At 47.4% G+C, this 19,786-nt stretch overlaps 1 protein-coding gene across 1 annotated transcript in view; it reads left to right on the top strand.

The window, feature by feature from the left end:
• LOC137351422 (solute carrier family 46 member 2-like) overlaps nt 1-15,611 on the top strand; it is a 49,061-nt gene extending 33,450 nt beyond the window's left edge. Inside the window, exons 2-4 of the mRNA XM_068015868.1 lie at nt 6,363-6,446; nt 11,184-11,340; nt 14,739-15,611. Of these exons, the coding sequence (XP_067871969.1) occupies nt 6,363-6,446; nt 11,184-11,340; nt 14,739-14,868 (371 nt within the window). The 3' untranslated portion in view covers nt 14,869-15,611. The remainder of the gene's footprint in view (nt 1-6,362; nt 6,447-11,183; nt 11,341-14,738) is intronic.
• Nucleotides 15,612-19,786: the final 4,175 nt, after the last annotated feature.

The following is a 19,786-nucleotide window of genomic DNA, read 5'->3' on the forward strand; positions in this document are numbered from 1 at the left end:
AGATCTCCAGTTAGTGGATTAAAGAAAATTATTATTCAACAAAGCAAGTTGGCATGACACCTCCTCACCATGTAAAATGAAATATTACAACAGGAACTTTTCACTATGAGGTTACAAATTAAAAAGAAATTGGACACACACTCATCAGTCTCACTGTCATAGCCATGCTCTGGTTCAGATTTTTTTATAGGGATTGTGCACAAGCACAACTGGGGAACTCCAACTGCTGTGACTGAGCTCAATCTGCTCCAGCAGACACTGAATTTCCTCATGTATTTCTACAATACCTTCCTTTTCCAGTTTCTCTATATCAGTGAACTCAACACTGGATTCAAAGTTGTTCATAACTTTGTGGAGATCATCGGGCCAACAACTTGCTTTGCAAAGCACCCAGCAAAACAATGACTTCATTTGTGTGGATCAGCTGTCCTGGCATAAATGCAAATGGGCAAAATAGCACCATTCCATCATAAGATACTTTGTCAGGCAAAGTTTTAATCCTGTTTTGAATTGCTTCATAGTCATTTGTACTTTAACCCAGTGCTGGATTTTTTTTCCTTGCATTTTGAGATCTCCTACCAATTTCATCCTGAATCTCTTCCTGTTTTTCCAGCTGATCCAGCCAGTCCCACAATTCCTCCTCAGTTTGGATACTTGATTTGCAGTCACCACCACCATCACCACCCTCCAAATCAGCCACAAAATCCTTTTTGGGCTTGGGTTTTCCTTTGGCTTATGAACTTTTCTGTGCCTCCCTTCAGATTTTAAATCTTTAATTTCTAGGTTTTTGAGTCTGAATTTCTTCACAAACCTGGGTCAGTTTCCTGGGACCTAAGCGATAGGGAATTTGTTTTATGGGAGGGGTCTCTCCTACATCCACATGGTGTAGGGTTAGAGTTGTGCCCCCTGGTTTGTCCCTGCAGGTCCCTTTAAACACTGTGAGCAGCCTTGTTAGGTCTCCTCTCTGTTATGTGTTTACATAGGAGGGTACGGTGTCTAATTTCCCTAATGTTTCAGTGTTAGCTAACTGGACAGTAGAGGGTTCTATCTGGGAATCCTCCGGGCCTCCCTCTAACTCATCCTCACTGTCCCTTTCGCCCTCCTCTTTCTTGACTGTCTGACAGACCTGTGCTTGTTTGTCTCCTTCCCGGCTGTGATACTGTTTTCACATACTGATGTGGCACAGCCTTTGCTTTTTCCTACGATCTGGTTGTCAATTGTATAATTCACCTTGCTAATTCTCTTTATGACTCTGTTCGGGCCACTGAACCGGGCTTTTAATGGTTCATCCTGGATTGGTAATAACACTAACACATGTGCCGGGATTTTACCCTTGGCGGACAGCAGCCGTCCACCAACTGAAAAGTTGGCGGCGAACCAGCTTCCGCCTGACCTGGGGAACCGACGTGCATTTTGCGGGTCCCCGGCATTTAATTGTTCTGAGGCGGGAATTCCACCCGCTTGAGGCAGGAACAGTGGCCACTGCTGGGACTGCAGCCCAGCTTCAAGACGAAGATGTCGGGGAGCCAGGAACCAAGGTAAGTTTTTGTTGCCTCGCCGGGGGAGATCGTTCGGGCCTCAGCAAGGCAAGTGGGGGGGGGGGGTCGATTGGGGGGGTGGGGGCATGTTGAGTGTTGCGGGTGATTGGGGCAGCAGGGGCGGCACTCCTTTGGGCACAGGGTGCCTGATCATGAGGGGCCCCCCCAAGCATTCAGAGAGCCGTCTGCTTTTAACTGGCAGCTTTTTTCAGACCTGGGCCGCCCGCCTGCAAATGGGTAAAATCCCCGTGGCAGCGGGCGGAGGCCCTTAAGTTGCCATTAAGTGGTTTTTCGCTGCTGCCGCCCTGTGTTAAGTGGTGGCGGAGGCGGGACTGGGTTGGGAATGGCCCCCCAAGCCTCCCGTTCCATTTTATACCCCCAGCACCACCCCACCCCCCCACCACATTCCCGCTCTTTGGGGAGGGGTGGAGGGCGTAAAATCCCAGCCATGAAATGGGCTGAAATGTTCTGGCCTTGGTATGTTTATTCGCCCCCCTTTTCATAGCTGTGTGGGAGGTTTTTAGGTGCTCCTGAGCCACCGTACAGGCTCTCATGAGCCGTTCTCGGAACAAGGAAATGTAGTCTAACAGGGAAGATTTGTCTCTGTGTCCCAAATCCCTCTCCTTGATAGGTTTTAGAGGATCTTTCACCTCATGTCCATAAACCAATTCAAAGGAACTAAAGCCAGTGGACTCATTGGGTGAGTCTCTGGTAACCAACAGCAGAAATCCCAGCCCTTTGTCCCAGTCATGGGGATACTCATAGCAGTATGCCCTTATCATTGTCTTTAGGGTCTGGTGGTACCGCTCCAAAGCTCCTTGTAACTGTGGGTGGTAGGCTGAGGACTTTAGCTGGGTTATGCCCTGATCACACATGACCTTTTGAAAAATACTGGACATAAAATTCGTGACCTGATCCGACTGGATCTCAGCAGGCAGCCCATATCCATATTGGAAGAATTGGGTTAGCCCCTCCACCACTACCTTGGCAGAGATAGTTCTTAGAGGGATAGCCTCTGAGAATTGGGTAGCCACATCCATAATGGTGAGAAGATACTGGTAACTCCCTTTTGTTTTAGCAGGGACCCCACACAATCTACCAGCAATCTGCTGAATGGTTCCCCCAAAGTCGACATGGGAATTAGGGGTGCAGGTTTTATTGCAGGTTGGGGCTTCCCCACAACTTAGCATATGTGGCAAGTCTTACAGAACTTCTCCACATCTTTGTGGCGTTGTGGCCAGTGAAAATGCGGGCTTGGGTTTTTCTGATACCGACAAGTCCAGCCATTGGAATTTCGTGGACTATTCTCAATATTTCCCTCCGGTACCTCGGCAGCACCACTACCTGGTGAACCACTGTCCATTCTTCATCTGCTGGTCTGTGAGGAGGTCTCCATTTCCTCATCAGCACCTCATTCTTTAAATAGTGGCACTCTGGAACTCCATCTGCTTCAGCTTCAGTTTGGACAGTCGGTGCTAACTTGTTTAACCCTGGGTCGGCTTGTTGAACCTCAATCAAGGAAGACCTGTTTAACCCATTCTCTGGGTCATCTGACTTCCCAAAGAAGGTTTCAGATAACCAGACAGTAAGGTCATCTGTCTGCAGAGCCAGTTCAGCCTCCTCTGATAGAGCTTGTTTGGCCATGGGCTGGGTCACCACACAGTCAGGAAAAATGCCGGGGACCTTTTCCTGTAACTGGTCTGTCTCCCTGACTTCTTTCATTCTCTCTAAAACCACTGGGAAGCTACCACCTTTGCCCCTGCCAAGTCATTATCCTGGAGCAGGTCGACCCCGTCCACTGGTAAACTAGAGACAATCCCCATGGTTACGGTCCTGAAACAAGGTTGCACTCCAGGTGCACCTGATATATAGGTATGTGCACATGCCTTCCCCTGACACTGTTTACTAGCACTCTAGCATTCAATGCACTCTCTGGGGGAAAGTTCATGCTTTTTCCTAGCAGAAGGGATTGGGTGGCTCCTGTATCCCTAAGTATAACGATGGGCTTACTTGCCCCACTCGAGGGGTATGGGTTCACTCTTACTCGGGACATAAATTCCTGGTAACTCTCAGGGATTTTGTTAAGTTTTTCCACGCTCTCAGCGGTAGCTTTATTGGGTTTTACTGCCACAGTTAAAGCCACAGCCTGGTCTGCTGTGCTTCCCATCAGGGCCCCTTTTCCTGCACTGGTCTGGTGTACCATAACTAATCCTATGGGTTTTTCCCGTAACTTCCATCAGGCAGCTCGAAGGTGACCTGCCTTGTTACAATGGAAACATATAGGCTTTTGGATGTCACTCCAGTTCTCAGCACCTTCGTTTTTGGCCTGAGGAGGGCCCCCTGTGTTTCCAGCTCTCCCTTCTCGTCCATGGCTGTTCATCCTCCTATCATTCTCCCACCTCTATCCTTTTCAGGTTTTTGGAGGTGACTAGGGAAGGGTTTCCCTTGGGGCAAGGGATTGTGAATAAGTGTATAGTCGTCAGCCAGGATTGCTACCTGCCTGGCTCTTGGAACCTTTTGTTCCTCCACGTGGTTTCTTATGGAAAAGGGAAGCGAGTTTTTGAACTCCTCGAAGAGGATCACCTCTCTGAGGTTTTCATAGGTGGACTCTATCTTAAGTGCCGTAGCCATTGGTCAAAAGCAAGCTGCTTAACTCTTTCATATCCGAGGTAAGTTTGTTCAGGCTGCTTTCGGAGAGTTCAGAATTTTTGGCGGTTCACCTCCAGTAGCAGCTCATATGCGCCCAGGATAGCATTTTTAAGTCATCTCATAATCTGATGAACTCTCATCAGGCAACAGTGAATAAAACCCATTGGCTTTTCCTGTTAGTTTGCTTTGCAATAACAATGTCCAGCTCTCTGCCCGCCACTTCAGCTGTTGTGCAAACCTTTCAAATGAAAAATGCATCCACATCCTCAGCATTGAACTTTGGCATTGGGTGAACTTTAAGAGCTCAGCATTCCATCCTGAACTAGGGGTAGTTCCCTCACTAGCGGTACCTTCACTGGTTGTATTGGGTCTTCCCCTAGTTAGTTTTAGCCGCCTAAACTCCGTTTCCTCCTTCTCCATCTGAAAAGATCTTTCTTTTTCCCTTTCCTGGAATTCTCTTTCCTCTTTCCCTCTCTGGAATTCTAATTCTAGTCTCCTCTGTTCTAGTTGTCTCTTAGCTAACGTTACTTTGTCTGTCTCAGAGTCTATGCCTGTCTCCGGTTCTTCAGTATCAAGTTTAAAATGGTTGGCTACAGGTTTTAGGATTTCAAGCTTCCTAGATTTTGTACTGATAGTAATCTCTAAAAACCCAGCTACATTCCTCAACTGTTCAACAGATACAGCTTTTAACCTGGTCCAAGTTACTTCACTCTGTTCTAGGAAGATACTGGCCTCGAATGTGGACATCTTAGTAGTCGAGCACTGAAAACCACACGAAAACCTGTCTTGAAGTTTTTAAATTATTGTTAGGGATCATTTTATTTTCCAGCTTCCAATTTCCTGTTTGTCTTAGAGTTTGAACCCAAATGTGAGCCCCCAAATTTCTACTATGGTCAAGTGAGGAAGGGTCGAAGGGTTTCCCTCTTTTCCCTCTCCTTGTTTGATCACAACAGGTTTAATTCTGTTTTAAAGTAGATGTACAGGCCAATTCAGCAGGTGTTTGATTACTTACTTGCTATGATCATAACAAGAACCAGTTGGACAGGTTTTCCTGAGTTAAGAAAAAACGGGGTTAACTTTATTGTACTTAAACAAACAAATAAAAATCCTAAACTATGTACCAACTTGCACTCACACACACACTGGATGTTTACACATACACAAATGAGTTATAGAGTGGGAAAAGGTAGATTGGTTGTGTGAGAGTCCACAGAAAAAGGGGTGTAATGTCTGTGGCGTTTGGTGATTTGGCTGGCTTCTAGCTGAATTCGGTTGTCCTGAGGCTTTTAGTTTGAAGAGGTAGCTGACTGGTTTGGTGGATGATTTCCTCCAATGGGGTTTCTGATTGTAGCCAAAGTATGCAAAGGTGGTCAGTCAACAAGTAGGATTTGAAGCTTTCAAGCTGGAATGGAGAGAGAGAGAGAGATCCCCACTTGGGTCTGCACATGTCAGAGTCCAGATGCTTCTCCTCTGCTGCAGAGAAACACAACCTTAAACCGCAGATGGAGAGGGGCTTGTCACTTGACAATCACAGTGATTCAAGCATAATAGTTAGCAGCATTTTGTCTTGCTAAAAGAAAAAGCACAGTAGTTTCTTTAAACTTCCTGGGTCTTGTTTCTTGCTGGGATGAGCAGACATTTCACCTCCCTCCTCACAGGCCTTGTACTGTAGGATACAGTGTAGCAAATTCGGTGGCCATCTTAAGCTGCGAGCAAAGTCATCTTTCTTCATCTGGTCTTTTCTAAAATTTCTTCAAAAAATACAAATTCAGATCTGGATTAAAGAAAATTATCACTCAACAAAACACATAGGCATAACAACAGTGATGGTTCAGTCTGGTGTACACGCGGTGATGGTGCAGTCTGGTGTACACGCGGTGATGGTGCAGTCTGGTGGACACGCGGTGATGGTGCAGTCTGGTGTACACGCGGTGATGGTGCAGTCTGGTGTACACACGGTGATGGTGCAGTCTGGTGTACATGCGGTGATGGTGCAGTCTGGTGTACACGCGGTGATGGTGCAGTCTGGTGTACACGCGGTGATGGTGCAGTCTGGTGTACACACGGTGATGGTCCAGTCTGGTGTACACACGGTGATGGTGCAGTCTGGTGTACACGCGGTGATGGTGCAGTCTGGTGTACACGCGGTGACAGTGTGACCTTTGTGTTTTACAGCTCGCAGTATGATGTTATTCTCCTGTATTCCAATGCCGACGATACGAGCTCAGCTGTCCAAGCAAATGGATGAAGCTTCCTATGGTAAGGACACATATCCAGGCACCCAGTGATGCTGCTTAACAGCTCCATTGTAAGTTCTTTTAGATTAGCTTCGATATCTGCTGTGTTTCCCCAGGAAGCGTTTCCCTGAGGTTGCTGGTCGGGTAGATGGAGATTAAACCTTAGCTGGTGTGAATCAGCCTTGACTGCAGGTCCCAGGAGGATAACAGGCACTCATTAGCTCACAGAATATGGCCACCAAAATCCCCCCATTTTGCTCCTCGGAAACAGGGTGACGTCTCCCAGCCCTGACCCCGCCATAGGTCATGGGGTCAACTCATTTGCATACTCACCGCCATTGCGATTCTTTGAGGTCTGAGTTATGAGGAATGGCGGTTGAAGCGTGAGTGATTCAGTTGAAAGAGGAAAGAAAGGAAAACCTGCAATTAAATGGTGCCTTTTACGTTCTCAGAAGAACCCAAAGTTGATTGAGGTGTTCAGATTTTGAAAGCAATTGATGAGGTAGATGGAGAGAAACATTTTCCACTGGTCAGGGGAGTCTGGGAGAAGGAGACATAACCTTCAAATCAGAGGCAAAGGTTAGGAAACCCTTCTCCACACAAAAAAATGGTAGAAGTGTGGAATTCTCTCCCACAGAAAGCAGTAACCCAACTCAATAAATACATTTAAATCTGAGAGCAATTAAACTTGTTAGCCTCAGGTAAGGAATATGGAACCAAGGCAGATGGATGGAGTTAAGATACAGTTCAGCCGTGATCTCATTGAATGGTGGAACAGGCTCGAGGGGCTGAATGGCCTCTTCCTGTTCCTATGAAAGAAAGGCTTGTATTTATGTAGCACCTTTCACAACCTCAGGACATCCCAAAGTGCTTTGCAGATAATTGAGTACTTATTTGAATTCTTGGAATACAGGAAACGTGGCAGCCAGTTTGCACACAGCAAGCTCCCACAAACAGCAATGTGAGAAAGGACCAGATAATTTGTTGTTACACGTTGATTGAGGGATAAATATTGTCCAGAACACCAGGATAACTCGCCTGTTCTCTGAATTGTGCAGTGGGATCCTTGACATCCCTCTGAGATGCTTGCAATGTAATCTTATAGAGGAATGGAGGGGAAAGGAGAAGATAAAGCTGGAATATTACTTTACGTTAAATTGTGAAGGTAGGACTAGGGTCAGAGGTTCAAACTAGAACAAGGTAAGAAAGTGAGAAAATTCTTCACACTGCTACGACCAGGTGAGAAAGGTGTCTAGGGGTCCCTTTTAGCCTTCACCTGGTCTTATTGTAACAGGGTTTTGTTTTTAAACACACTGTGTTTTGAGCTCCCCCTTAATGAATCCTTGTTCACTGCTTTCCAATTATAAGGCAAAGAAATGAGTACAAACAGGCTTTCTTAGGTTTAAAGAAGAAAAGTGAAATTTGCTAAAACTTAAACTTAAACTCTAATTCGGTTAATGCCTACAGATACACGTCACGCCCACGCTAGCATGCATACACGGTATGCACATGCAAAAAGAGACAGAAAAGAGCAGAAGAAAAATAAAGTGAAAATATTTCAGGCAATCTCTGAAGGGGTTTTTGTTACTGTGCTTCGAGCTTGATTGTCGGTAGATCTTGCTTTTTGTTGGAGCCCAGTATTCTTAAACCTTGTTCACTGTAGGAGACTTTTCTCTCTTGGGGTTCATGCGTCTTCAATGGATTCCAAAGCTGGTGAGAGAGAGATGAGAGCAGACAGGAGAGAGGTCTTTTCCAGTCCAGGAGCAAACAGCTTTTTTTTTTGTTTAAAACCCTGTAGCAAGTCCAAATTCAAAAATCTCCAACAGCCAGTTGGTCATGTGACTAAACCGGTCTGACCACGTCTGTTTGAGTATTCGGCCATCTTAGCAGTTAACCTGGAATGTGAGCTCCTCCACCCGCAACGTCTGGTAATCGAAAGTCCATTGTGGATTAAACTGGGGCAGGGAGAGGCCCCTTTGTCCTTTCCAAGTACTGCCCATTACTATGCAAATGTCTCTCCAGTCAAGGGTCTGTTTTTTTTTAAACAAGTTCTTTCTTTACTCCAGTAACAGTTTAAAAATCAATGTTCATGTGGCGAAATTAATGTGCCTCATTCTTGACAGGTGGGGACCTGCATGACAACACAAGGAGTAACCTATGTATGGAATAGACATCCGGGGCGAGCAGTGGAGGTGTAAAAGCTGGAATGCTAAGAAACAATTGGATATTGCTGTAGGGGAACTTCTGGGATTTTTGTGCATGCATGAATTTCGATGGACTGAATGTCCTCCCTCATCAGTATTACAGGATCGATTCATCCAGCTTTGCACTTAGCAGGAGGCTGTGTGAAGCCTGGGGCATAGCTTCAAACCTGAAGCCCTTTGACACTCATTCTGACACCATTGCAGGGTAATTTAGTGCAGTTGTAATGTCCAGAAGGTGACACTGTGACTCTGTATATATACCAGCTCCAATCAAGAAAACAGGCTCAAACTCTCCCCTCCCCTCAGGCAGCCTGTAAGGTCCTTATTGCTAGGCAGTGGGAATCTTCTGCGCTGCATCTAACCTGGGAACACTTGGGATCTTGCTGTGCACAAATTAGCTGCTGTCTAAAAATGCTTGGAACTAAGAAAGAGTTACAAAGGCTGCCAATCACTGACATCCTCATATTGTGAAGCAGAAAAGAAGCTTTAAAATAGAAATTAAAAAGTAAACCTCAATTTCTATAGAGCCTTTCATAACATCCCAAAGAGCTTAATAGCCAATGAAGCACTTTTTGAAGAGTAGTCACTGTTGTAATGTAGGAAATGCATTAGCCAATTTGTAGCCCACAAACAGCAATGAGATAAAGATTGGTCAGGACACGAGGGAGAACCCTCCTGCTCTACTTTAAGTAATGCTATATTTAATGTCACATGACCAAAATAGGGAGGAAAAGGCCAGGAATCTGAGAGAAAGCCAGAGAAAGTGGGAAGGTAAGCCAGCTATAACTGAGGAAGAGAGACAACAGCATGGTGCTTGGGCTTGACTCCCTGGGTCTACATTAACCTGGATCTTTTCTTTACTGAGCTGCTCACAATCGCTACTCTCTGTTAACAGCATTTTTTTGGCGATTAAATAAGTCACTTCTGATTGGACAGTTCTAGAGCATCCTCAGTGTCAGAATTCAATGTTGGCATGTTAATAATTACCAGAAACAATAACAACAACTTGCATTCAGATAGCACCTTTAACATAGTAAAATATCCCAAGGTGTGTCACAGGAGGGAACAAAATCAAACACCGAGCCACAGAAAGAGACATTTGCACTGGTGACTAAAAGCTAATTGGAGAAGCAGGGATATCAGAGGGGGGTAGGACTGGAGGAGGTTACAGAGGTAGGGAGGGGTGTAGGACTGGAGGAGGTTACAGAGATAGGGAGGGGTGTAGGACTGGAGGAGGTTACAGAGATAGGGAGGGGTGTAGGACTGGAGGAGGTTACAGAGATAGGGAGGGGTGTAGGACTGGACGAGGTTACAGATATTAGAGGGGGGTAGGACTGGAGGAGGTTACAGATATTGGAGGGAGGTCTGACTGGAGGAGGGAACAGAGATAGGGAGGGGGGTAGGACTGGAGGAGGTTACATAGATAGGGAGGGGGTAGGACTGGAGGAGGTTACAGATATTGGAGGGGGTAGGACTGGATGAGGTTACAGAGATAGGGAAGGGGGTAGGACTGGAGGAAGGTACAGATATCGTAGCGGGGTAGGACTGGAGGAGGTTACAGATATCGGAGGGGGGTAGGACTGGAGGAGGTTACAGATATTGGAGGGGGGTAGGACTGGAGGAAGTTACAGATATTGGAGGGGGGTAGGACTGGAGGGGGTTACAGATATCGGAGCGTGGGTTACAGAGATAGGGAGGGGGTAGGACTGGAGGAGGTTACAGAGATAGGGAAGGGGGTAGGACTGGAGGAGGTTACAGATATTGGAGGGGGGTAGGACTGGAGGGGGTTACAGATATCGTAGGGGGGGGGTTGCACTGGAGGAGGTTACAGATATTGGAGGGGGGTAGGACTGGAGGGGGTTACAGATATCGGAGCGTGGGTTCCAGAGATAGGGAGGGGTGTAGGACTGGAGGAGGTTACAGAGATAGGGAGGGATGTAGGACTGGAGGAGGCTACAGAGATAAGGAGGGGTGTAGGACTGGAGGAGGTTACAGAGATAGGGAGGGGTGTAGGACTGGAGGAGGCTACAGAGATAGGGAGGGGTGTAGGACTGGAGGAGGTTACAGAGATAGGGAGGGGTGTAGGACTGGAGGAGGTTACAGATATTGGAGGGGGGTAGGACTGGAGGGGGTTACAGATATTGGAGCGTGGGTTACAGAGATAAGGAGGGGTGTAGGACTGGAGGAGGTTACAGAGACAGGGAGGGGTGAGGTCATGGAGGGATTTGAACACAGGATGAGGAATTTAAAATTGTGGTACTGTTGGACTGGGCCAGTGTATGTCAGTGAGTACAGGGGCGATGGGTGAACTGGACTTGGTGCGAGTTATGACATGGGCAGCAGTGTTTTGGGTGAGCTGAGGTTTACAGGGTGAAAGCTGGGAGTCTGGTGAGGACAGCATTGGGATTGTCAAGTCTTTGTGAACATAATCAACATTGTGGTACAACTGGACAATGTGGACATGTGGGAATCCTGTTCCATGTCTATCATGCAGGGCAGTGCTGTTAATCATCGTGGCTCCACAGATGTGTCTGATATCCCTGATTTTCTCTCAGGTTCGATTTTCGCTTGGCTCCAGTCAGCTGTAACTCTAACAGACGTAATTTCCACTGTTGTGTTCAACAATCTGTATGCTGCCTCCCTCCAGTGGTTCAGCAACTTCTCCCTGCTCCTGGCTGCAGCGGTTTGTTGGCTCAGCACCATACCAATCGTGTAAGTACATGTATCTGTAAACTTGCTGTAGTCCATGGCCGATTCCCTTGTTCGTCCGGCTGTGATAAACATTTCTCTATTTCTCCATCTGCCTTCTCACTTACACTTCTCTCTCACTGTCTTCATCTCTTGCTCTTCTCTCCATGCCTGCCTCCAATCCAACTTGCAATCCATCTGTCTCTTCTCCTTCTCCCAACCTACCTGCTCTTTCCCTGAGTGCTCTCCTCCACTGCTACCGAGACCAGGCGTCACAATGAGTGCAGCAAGGATAGCAGCTTCAACACATAGTGTCAGTCTTAACCCCATACCCCAAGTCACACACAGTGCCCCATATAATCACACTGCCCATCAACTGACCCCGTCCTTCAATCAAACCGCCAATTGATTACCCCCTCCTCCAATCATACTGCCCTTGGATTATCCCTATTCCAATCACCCTGCCATTGATTAGCCCCTCCTCCAATCACATTGCTCATCGATTACCCCTCCTCCAATTACACTGCTCATTGATTACCCCCTCCTCCAATCACCCTGCCATCGATTAGCCCCTGCTCCAATCATCCTGCCATCGATTAGCCCCTCCTCCAATCACATCGCTCATCGATTACCCCCTCCATCAGTGTAGGATATGGAGGCTGGAGACACTGCAGAAAATTAAGAGGCTGCCTCTGGCTGTCCAAATAACAACAGTGGTCGGGTTCCTGAGGTGGCAGGCCCAATCAGAGCACCTGCAGCTTTGGAAGGGTGGCAGCCCCACCAGCAGAGGTGTGTGCTGCTGCTGCAGGATGGGGACTGAGAGGGCACCTCTATCTGAAAAGTTATTTACTTCACTAATATAAACGATGACCACAGTTGACGAGCCACACCAGTGGAGAGGAAACCCCTTCACTGGAAGGCTGGCGGCCGCAGCTGTGACCCTCAGTTGGCTGCGGCTCCGGTGAGGTGGTGAATGTGGGAGACCTTGTGGGCACCCCCTGGCCAGCTGCTGGAAAGCTGCCTCCAGGCACCTGCCAGGTCTGGCCTTCAGTGTGGGGCCCATTCCCTGCGGTGTGCCCAATCAGCCCACAAATGGGCTCTTGAGACCTCCTGAGGTCCCCAGCATCACAGTTGCCAGTCTTCAGCCAATCCAATTCACTCCGTGTGATATCAAGAAACTACTGAAGGTGCTGGCTACTGCAAAGGCTATGGGCCCTGACAACATCCCAGCAACAGTAGTGAAGACTTGTGCTCCAGAACTTGCCACACCCCTAGCCAAGCTGTTCCAGTACAGCTGCAACAATGGCATCTACTTGGCAATGGGAAAATTGTCCAGGTATGTCCTGTCCACAAAAAGCAGAACAAATCCAATCTGGCCAATTACTGCCCATCGGTGAATCGGACAGAGTTAGCATGGATTTACGGAAGGGAAATCATGCTTGACAAATCTACTAGAATTCTCTGAGGATGTAACTAGTAGAGTTGATGAGGGGGAGCCAGTGGATGTGGTTAATTTGGACTTTCAGATGGCTTTCGACAAAGTCCCACATAAGAGATTAGCGTGTAAAATTAAAGCTCATGGGATTGGGGGTAGTGTATTGCGATGGATAGAAAATTGGTTGGCAGACAGGAAACAAAGAGTAGGGATAAATGGGTCTTTTTCCAAATGGCAGGCAGTGACTAGTGGGGTACCGCAGGGATCGGTGCTTGGACCCCAGCTATTCAGAATATATATTAATGATTTAGATGAGGGAACTAAATGTAATATCTCCAAATTTGCAGATGACACAAAACTGGGTGGGAGGGTGAGCTGTGAGGAGGATGCAGAGAGGCTTCAGGGTGATTTGGACAAGTTAAGCGAGTGGGCTAATGCATGACAGATGCAGTATAATGTGGATAAATGTGAGGTTATCCACTTTGGTAGCAAAAACAGGAAGGCAGATTATTATCTGAACGGCTATAAACTGAGAGAGGGGAATATGCAACGAGACCTGGGTGTTATCGTGCACCAGTCGCTGAAGGTAAGCATGCAGGTGCAACAGACGGTGAAAAAGGCAAATGGTATGTTGGCCTTCATAGCGAGAGGATTAGAGTACAGGAGTAGGGATGTCTTGCTGCAGTTATACAGGGCCTTGGTGAGGCCACACCTGGAATATTGTGTGCAGTTTTGGTCTCCTTATCTGAGGAAGGATGTTCTTGCTGTAGAGGGAGTGCAGCAAAAGTTTACCAGACTGATTCCTGGGATGGCGGGACTGACGTATGAGGAGAGATTGAGTCGGTGAGGATTATATTTGCTGGAGCTCAGAAGAATGAGGGGGGATGTCATAGAAACCTATAAAATTCTAACAGGACTTGACAGGATAGATGCAGGAAGGATGTTCCCAATGGTGGGGGAGTCCAGAACCAGGGGTCATAGTCTAAAGATAGGGGGTAAACCTTTCAAGACTGAGATGAGGAGAGATTTCTCCACCCAGAGAGTGGTGAGCCTGTGGAATTCGCTACCACAGAAAGCAGTTGAGGCTAAAACATTGTATGTTTTCAAGAAGGAGTTAGATATAGTTCTTGGGTCTAAAGGGATCAAAGGATATGGGGCGAAAGCGGGAACAGGTTACTGAGTTGGATGATCAGCCATGATCATAATGAAAGGCGGATCAGGCTCAAAGGGCTGAATGGCCTAGTCCTGCTCCTATTTTCTATGTTTCTATGTTTCTGACGCTCATTTTGGGTTCCGCCAGGGCCACTCAGCTCTTGGCCTCATTGTGGGACATGGGGAGAGTATGGGGCAATGGGATTAGTTTGGGATTGATACAGGGCTATAGGGAGAGTGTGGGGCAATGGGATTAGTTTGGGATTGATATAGGGCTATGGGGAGATAGTGGGTAGTGGGATTAGTTTGGGATTGATACAGGGCTATGAAGAGGCAGTGGGATTAATTTGGGATTGATACAGGGCTATGGAGAGGGAGTGGGGTAGTGGGATTAATTTGGGATTGATACAGGGCTATGGAGAGGGAGTGGGGCAATGGGATTAGTTTGGGATTGATACAGGGCTATGGAGTGGGGCAGTGGGATTAGTTTGGGATTGATACAGGGCTATGGAGAGGGAGTGGGGCAGTGGGATTAATTTGGGATTGATACAGGGCTATGGAGAGGGAGTGGGGCAGTGGGATTAATTTGGGATTGATACAGGGCTATGGAGAGGGAGTGGGGCAGTGGGATTAATTTGGGATTGATACAGGGCTATGGAGAGGGAGTGGGGCAGTGGGATTAGTTTGGGATTGATACAGGGCTATGGGGAGAGTGGACAGAGAGATTAGTTTGTATTGCTCTAGTACAGACACAATGGACGGAATGGCCAATTTCTGTGTTGTAAGTCTGTGTGGAATGGCAGATGTTTAATTTCTGTGTATATTTATGCTCCAGGGTTTACAGCTGCAGACAGAAGAAGGAAGATTACAGCCCGATTCCTGGCACAGACTCAGCACAGAGACTGATCACAAAGGAACTTAATGATTTCAATGACGAATGCTCTACATCCTCCCTTTCAGATTGAGGTCACACACTGAAACCCTCACAGGGACTGTCAATCATGACGTTACTACAATCAACAGGCAGAGAATGATAGGGTTAAAGTTCAAGAAATAAACATTGGAGCCCTATCAATAAAAATTCTCACTTATAGGTTTCAAACTTAAAACTATTGTAGCATTGAAACTCTAGCTCCGAGTTCATCCCAGAGGTGTTGAGGCCTTTGCAATGTGTGTGTTGGGAATGGTAGTACAATGGTAATGTTGCAGGACATCCAATTCAGAGAATGAGTGCTCAAAACTCACCAGGTAATTTGAGAATTAGAATTCAGTTTTAAAAATTCCTGAATTAAAAAGCTGGGATCACTAAAAGTGACTATGAAGCTGTCTTGTTGGAAAAGCCCAACTGATTCACTGATAGTCTTTAGGAAAGGAGGCCTGCAATCCTCATCCGGTGTGGGCCTGTCAACATAGTTGACTCCACTGCTTGCTGAAGCGATCCAGCAAATTCCTCAGTTATATAAAATGATTCCGCGCAATTAAGGATGGACAATAAATGCCAGCCTTGCCAGTGATGCCCACATCCTGAGAATGAATGAAACCTCAGCTGGAGGGGATGATAATATGTTGATGGGATGTTTATTAGCTGTCTCACAAACTGCAATCACTGGGGGAGAATGGGGTTACTTTGGGACTTATTTTGAATTATCTCACAGAAGGGTTTGTCTGTTTGCTCAATGACCTTGATCTGCTGATAAAACAGAAAAATACTCCAAAATTTTGTAATAACAATCTGCGTCACTGAGTTTTTTTCCCTTAGCCTTGCATCCTTTCACTTTAAATTCCAAAACACCATCATACTGGTTCCAGTGTAAACACTCCAATTCTGGGCAGTTGCCCAACACCCACATCCTTATTGAAAACAGAAGCTTTCACTCATTCTTCCTGATACCATCCAATAAAATCACAATTTACCATCAGAGTGATAGAAGCCTCCCAAGATCAAGCACAAGACTTAGGAATTGCTGCTGCGATTAAGGCAGTGCCACAGAATGCCAGTCTGACTGCCCCTTTCACATTGCAGGGGAGTAAAGACTGAACCAGCTCCCAGGTCAACCTTGTACCCTGTGAAAGGCCATTCCAGAACGGACAAACACTGCAGGATCCCGGGAATCCTCACTGTACAAATACCACAGGATCCCGGGAATCCTCACTGTACAAACACCACAGGATCCCAGGAATCCTCACTGTACAAACACCACAGGATCCCAGGAATCCTCACTGTACAAACACCACAGGATCCCGGGAATCCTCACTGTACAAACACCACAGGATCCCGGGAATCCTCACTGTACAGGCCCTCGGACAGGGCAAGGCAATGCCGGAAGTTGCCATTCTATTCACATCCCATAACACATTACACATCACCAGGCCATGATGCCTTAGCAACGATGTTGCATATTTCACCGCCTCAGTGTTGTCAATCACTTCCATAAGTAGACCTATTACAGAATAGTACAACGAAGGAGGAGGCCATTCGGCCCATTGAGTCTGCGCCAGCTCCTTCACAGTCCCATTTCCCTGTTCTTTCCCCAGATCCCTGCAATTTCTTTCTCCTTCCATTCCCTTGTGAAGGCTACTATTGACTCTGTGGCCACTGTCCTAGCAGGCAGTCCATTCCAAATCCTAACCAGTTGTTGTGTAAAAATGTTTTTTTTGGGTGGGGGGGGGAAAGCTTTTCCCAGTCAATTCTGGTTCTCTTGCCAATCACCTTCAACCTGTGACCCCCGGTTATTGACCCATCAGCCACAGGAAACAGTTCCTCTCTATTTACTCGATCTAAACCCATGATTTTGAACACTTTGATCAAATCTCCTCTTAACCTTCTCTGCACTAAGGAGAACAACCCCAGCTTTTTCAGTCTATTCAAGTAGCTGTAATCCCTCATCGCTGGAACAATTCGAGTAAGTTTCTTCTGTACTCTCTCCAAAGCCTGGATTGCTCTACAAGGAGCCAGCATGGACTTGGGCTGAATGGCCTCCTTCTGTGCCATAATGACTCTATGACTCTAAGCATTCCAGCTGTGGCCATACCAGTCTTTATATAGCTTTAGGATAACTTCCTTGCTTTTGTACTCAATGGGCAGAATTTTCAGGCCCCGCTGAGGTCGGGAATGGAGATGGACGGGGCCTGAAAACACTGGAGCCAGCTGGCACACTGGTTTCCAGACCCACCATTTTAAGGAGAGGCAGATTCGTGACCTGGCAGAGCTGCCTGCTCCCACAAGACGGGCAGCCCAATTAGGCTCATTAAGAGCCTTGTTAAAGGATTTTCCAGTCCGCCTCCAGTTTCCTAATACAACAGGGGGCAGTTCAACTGGAGGCGGACACCTAGCGACAGACTTGGAGAAGGGGTCAGCTCTCCAGGCAGCCCTACGGTTCCTCCCTGCCTGCCTGGGTGCGGGTGCAGCAAAGGTCAGCTCTGTAGACAGATTAACCCCTCCCACCCCCTGCATTTACATTTTTAAAGACGTTGGTGAGACAGTGCCTCCATGTTGAAGTGCCCTCTCAGTTACTTACCCTTTACTGCAGCCTCTCAAGTTGGAAGGCCTCTGATTGGCCCTCCAGCTTTAAGAGCCCACCTGCCACTTTTACTCAGACAGGGAACCTGTCGCCATGCCAATTAAGGGTCGCCCCAGTCAAAATCCCATGTCAGACACTGCTTCCCCCACCCCGCACCCCGAGAGTGGCTTTGCGACCCGGAAACTGTCCCAGTTCCTGTTTCTCACCCCCAAAGTGAAAATTCAGTCCTGTGCCTCTATTTTTAAAGCCCAGATTCCTGTATGCCATTTTAACTGCTTTGTTAACCTGTCCTGGCATCTTCAGAGATTTGTGCACAAATACCCCGGGTTTCTCTCCCCTTGTACCCTCTTTAAAATTGTACCATTTAGCTTGCATTTTCTGAACAACAACAACTTATTTTTATAGAGCACCTTTAACATAATAAAACATCCCAAGGTGCTTCACAGGAGCATGATAAAACAAAGTAGGACATCAAGCCACATAAGGACATATTAGGTCAAAGCGCCAGGTTTTAAGGAGTGTCTTAAAGGGGGAAAAGAAGGTGGAGAGGCAGAGAGGTTTAGGGAGGGTATTCCGGAGCTTTGGGCCTTGGCAGCTGAAGAGGCAGCCACGAATGGTGGCCTCATTCTTCCTACCCAAATGTATCACCTCACACTTTTCTGCGTTAAATTTCATCTGCCATGTGTCCGCCCATTCCACCAGCCTGTCTATGTCCTTGAAGTCTATCAGTATCTTCCTCACTGTTTATTACACTTCCAAGTTTCGTGTCATCTGCAAATTTCAAACCTCTGGCCTGGACCCCCAAGCCTTAGTTATTAATATATACCAAAAACAACAGTGGTCCAAGTACTGAACCCTGGGAACTCGACTGTATACTGTAGATCCAGTAAAATTCCAGTCTCAGGCCGAAAAGGCTGAAGACAGTCGCCAGAAGGCTGACAGGGAAGCGGACAAGGTGAAGGAACAGCTCACAAGAGCAGAACAGAAATGCTCTGATTTACAGACCGCAATGACGGTTATGCACCGTTCACAGACGGAGTGGGTGTACCAGTCAGCAGATCATACCAAATGTTAGCAGGAGATAAGTAAACTACAGTCTCAGCTCTCAGCACAAAGGGGCAGACCAGGCCAGTAGGTACCATAATGATGAAAACGGTTCATGGGACCCCCAGTTGAGCCGTCGGCCCCCACCCTGGCCTTACCTATGGCGCCCTTGATAAGTAATCGAACAGATGGGGTGCGGGGGGGACAGACACTAACATATACTACTCCGTATACTATCAATCAATTGGCGGAAATGCAGAAGGAGGTCCCGAAGTAAAACGGAGAAGGGGACCCCTACGTTACTTTTGTGGCTATAACCCATTTACGGGCTCTGCACGGATTGGACGATAGAGAGGATCCCATACTCTTCTCTGCATTGCCACAGGCACAGCAAGGGAGCGAGGGTACCCCAGATGAAATGAAGGCAGCAATATTGGCAGCGTCAGGGTGTAATAAAGGGGATCCCACAGAAGACACGCATAAGTGCCAATTGGGGTCGAATGAGCATCTGGTGGCTTTTGCCAACTGGTTATGGAACAACTTCAATGAAGTTTAAGGGCCCGGATTGGACAGAGCTAATCTTGGAAATAACACATCCAGATGGATGCACACATTGGTAGCTCATTCTAATGAGAATAGTCAGAATGCATGAGAGTTATGATCCGGAAGACCAAACCCACACTGAACAGTGGGCTCTCCGACGTATAACTCGTGAATGGGAGAGAGGCCTGGGAAAACAGGAAAAAGACAAAGACAAGGGAAAGGGTAAGTTCCGCACCTTCCACCTGAGGAGCCCGGGAGCGGTATGGAGAAATGAGGGGCCTGGGAAGGGGTGATGCAGCATGGCTAGGGGACCACCACCACCCCCTTATGAAGAACAAGTGGGGCAGGGTAGAGCAATGGCCAGGAACAATTCCCCTCTGCCCACAATCGACAGATGTTATAATTGCGGGAAGCAAGGACATTTTATCTGTGATAGTAATGCACCCCGGCAACATTCCAGGGAAGGAGGACCAGGCGCACCGTTCCTGTACCCTCTGTTTCCTTTGAAAGGGGCCAGGAGACCGGTGGCTCAGAAGCTGGAGAGCGAGGGTGGTCGATAACATCCCATGGCTCCTGTTGGTGAAATCCGGAGAAGGGCTGGACAGAAGAGAGGGTCAATCAAGTTGGTTACTTGGAATTCTGACCTAGATACCGACTGGGAAGATTGATGGTGTCAGGCCTCGGTGAAGTGGGTCTGCAAAGGGGGTTGGGATCTGTTTGGGCGACCGGTGGTGAAAAGTGAGGAAGGAGGCCGCCTCACTATGTTTTTGTGGGA

The sequence above is a fragment of the Heterodontus francisci genome, chromosome 36 (assembly GCF_036365525.1).
Source record: "Heterodontus francisci isolate sHetFra1 chromosome 36, sHetFra1.hap1, whole genome shotgun sequence".
In the NCBI taxonomy this organism is placed as follows: Eukaryota; Metazoa; Chordata; class Chondrichthyes; order Heterodontiformes; family Heterodontidae; genus Heterodontus; species Heterodontus francisci.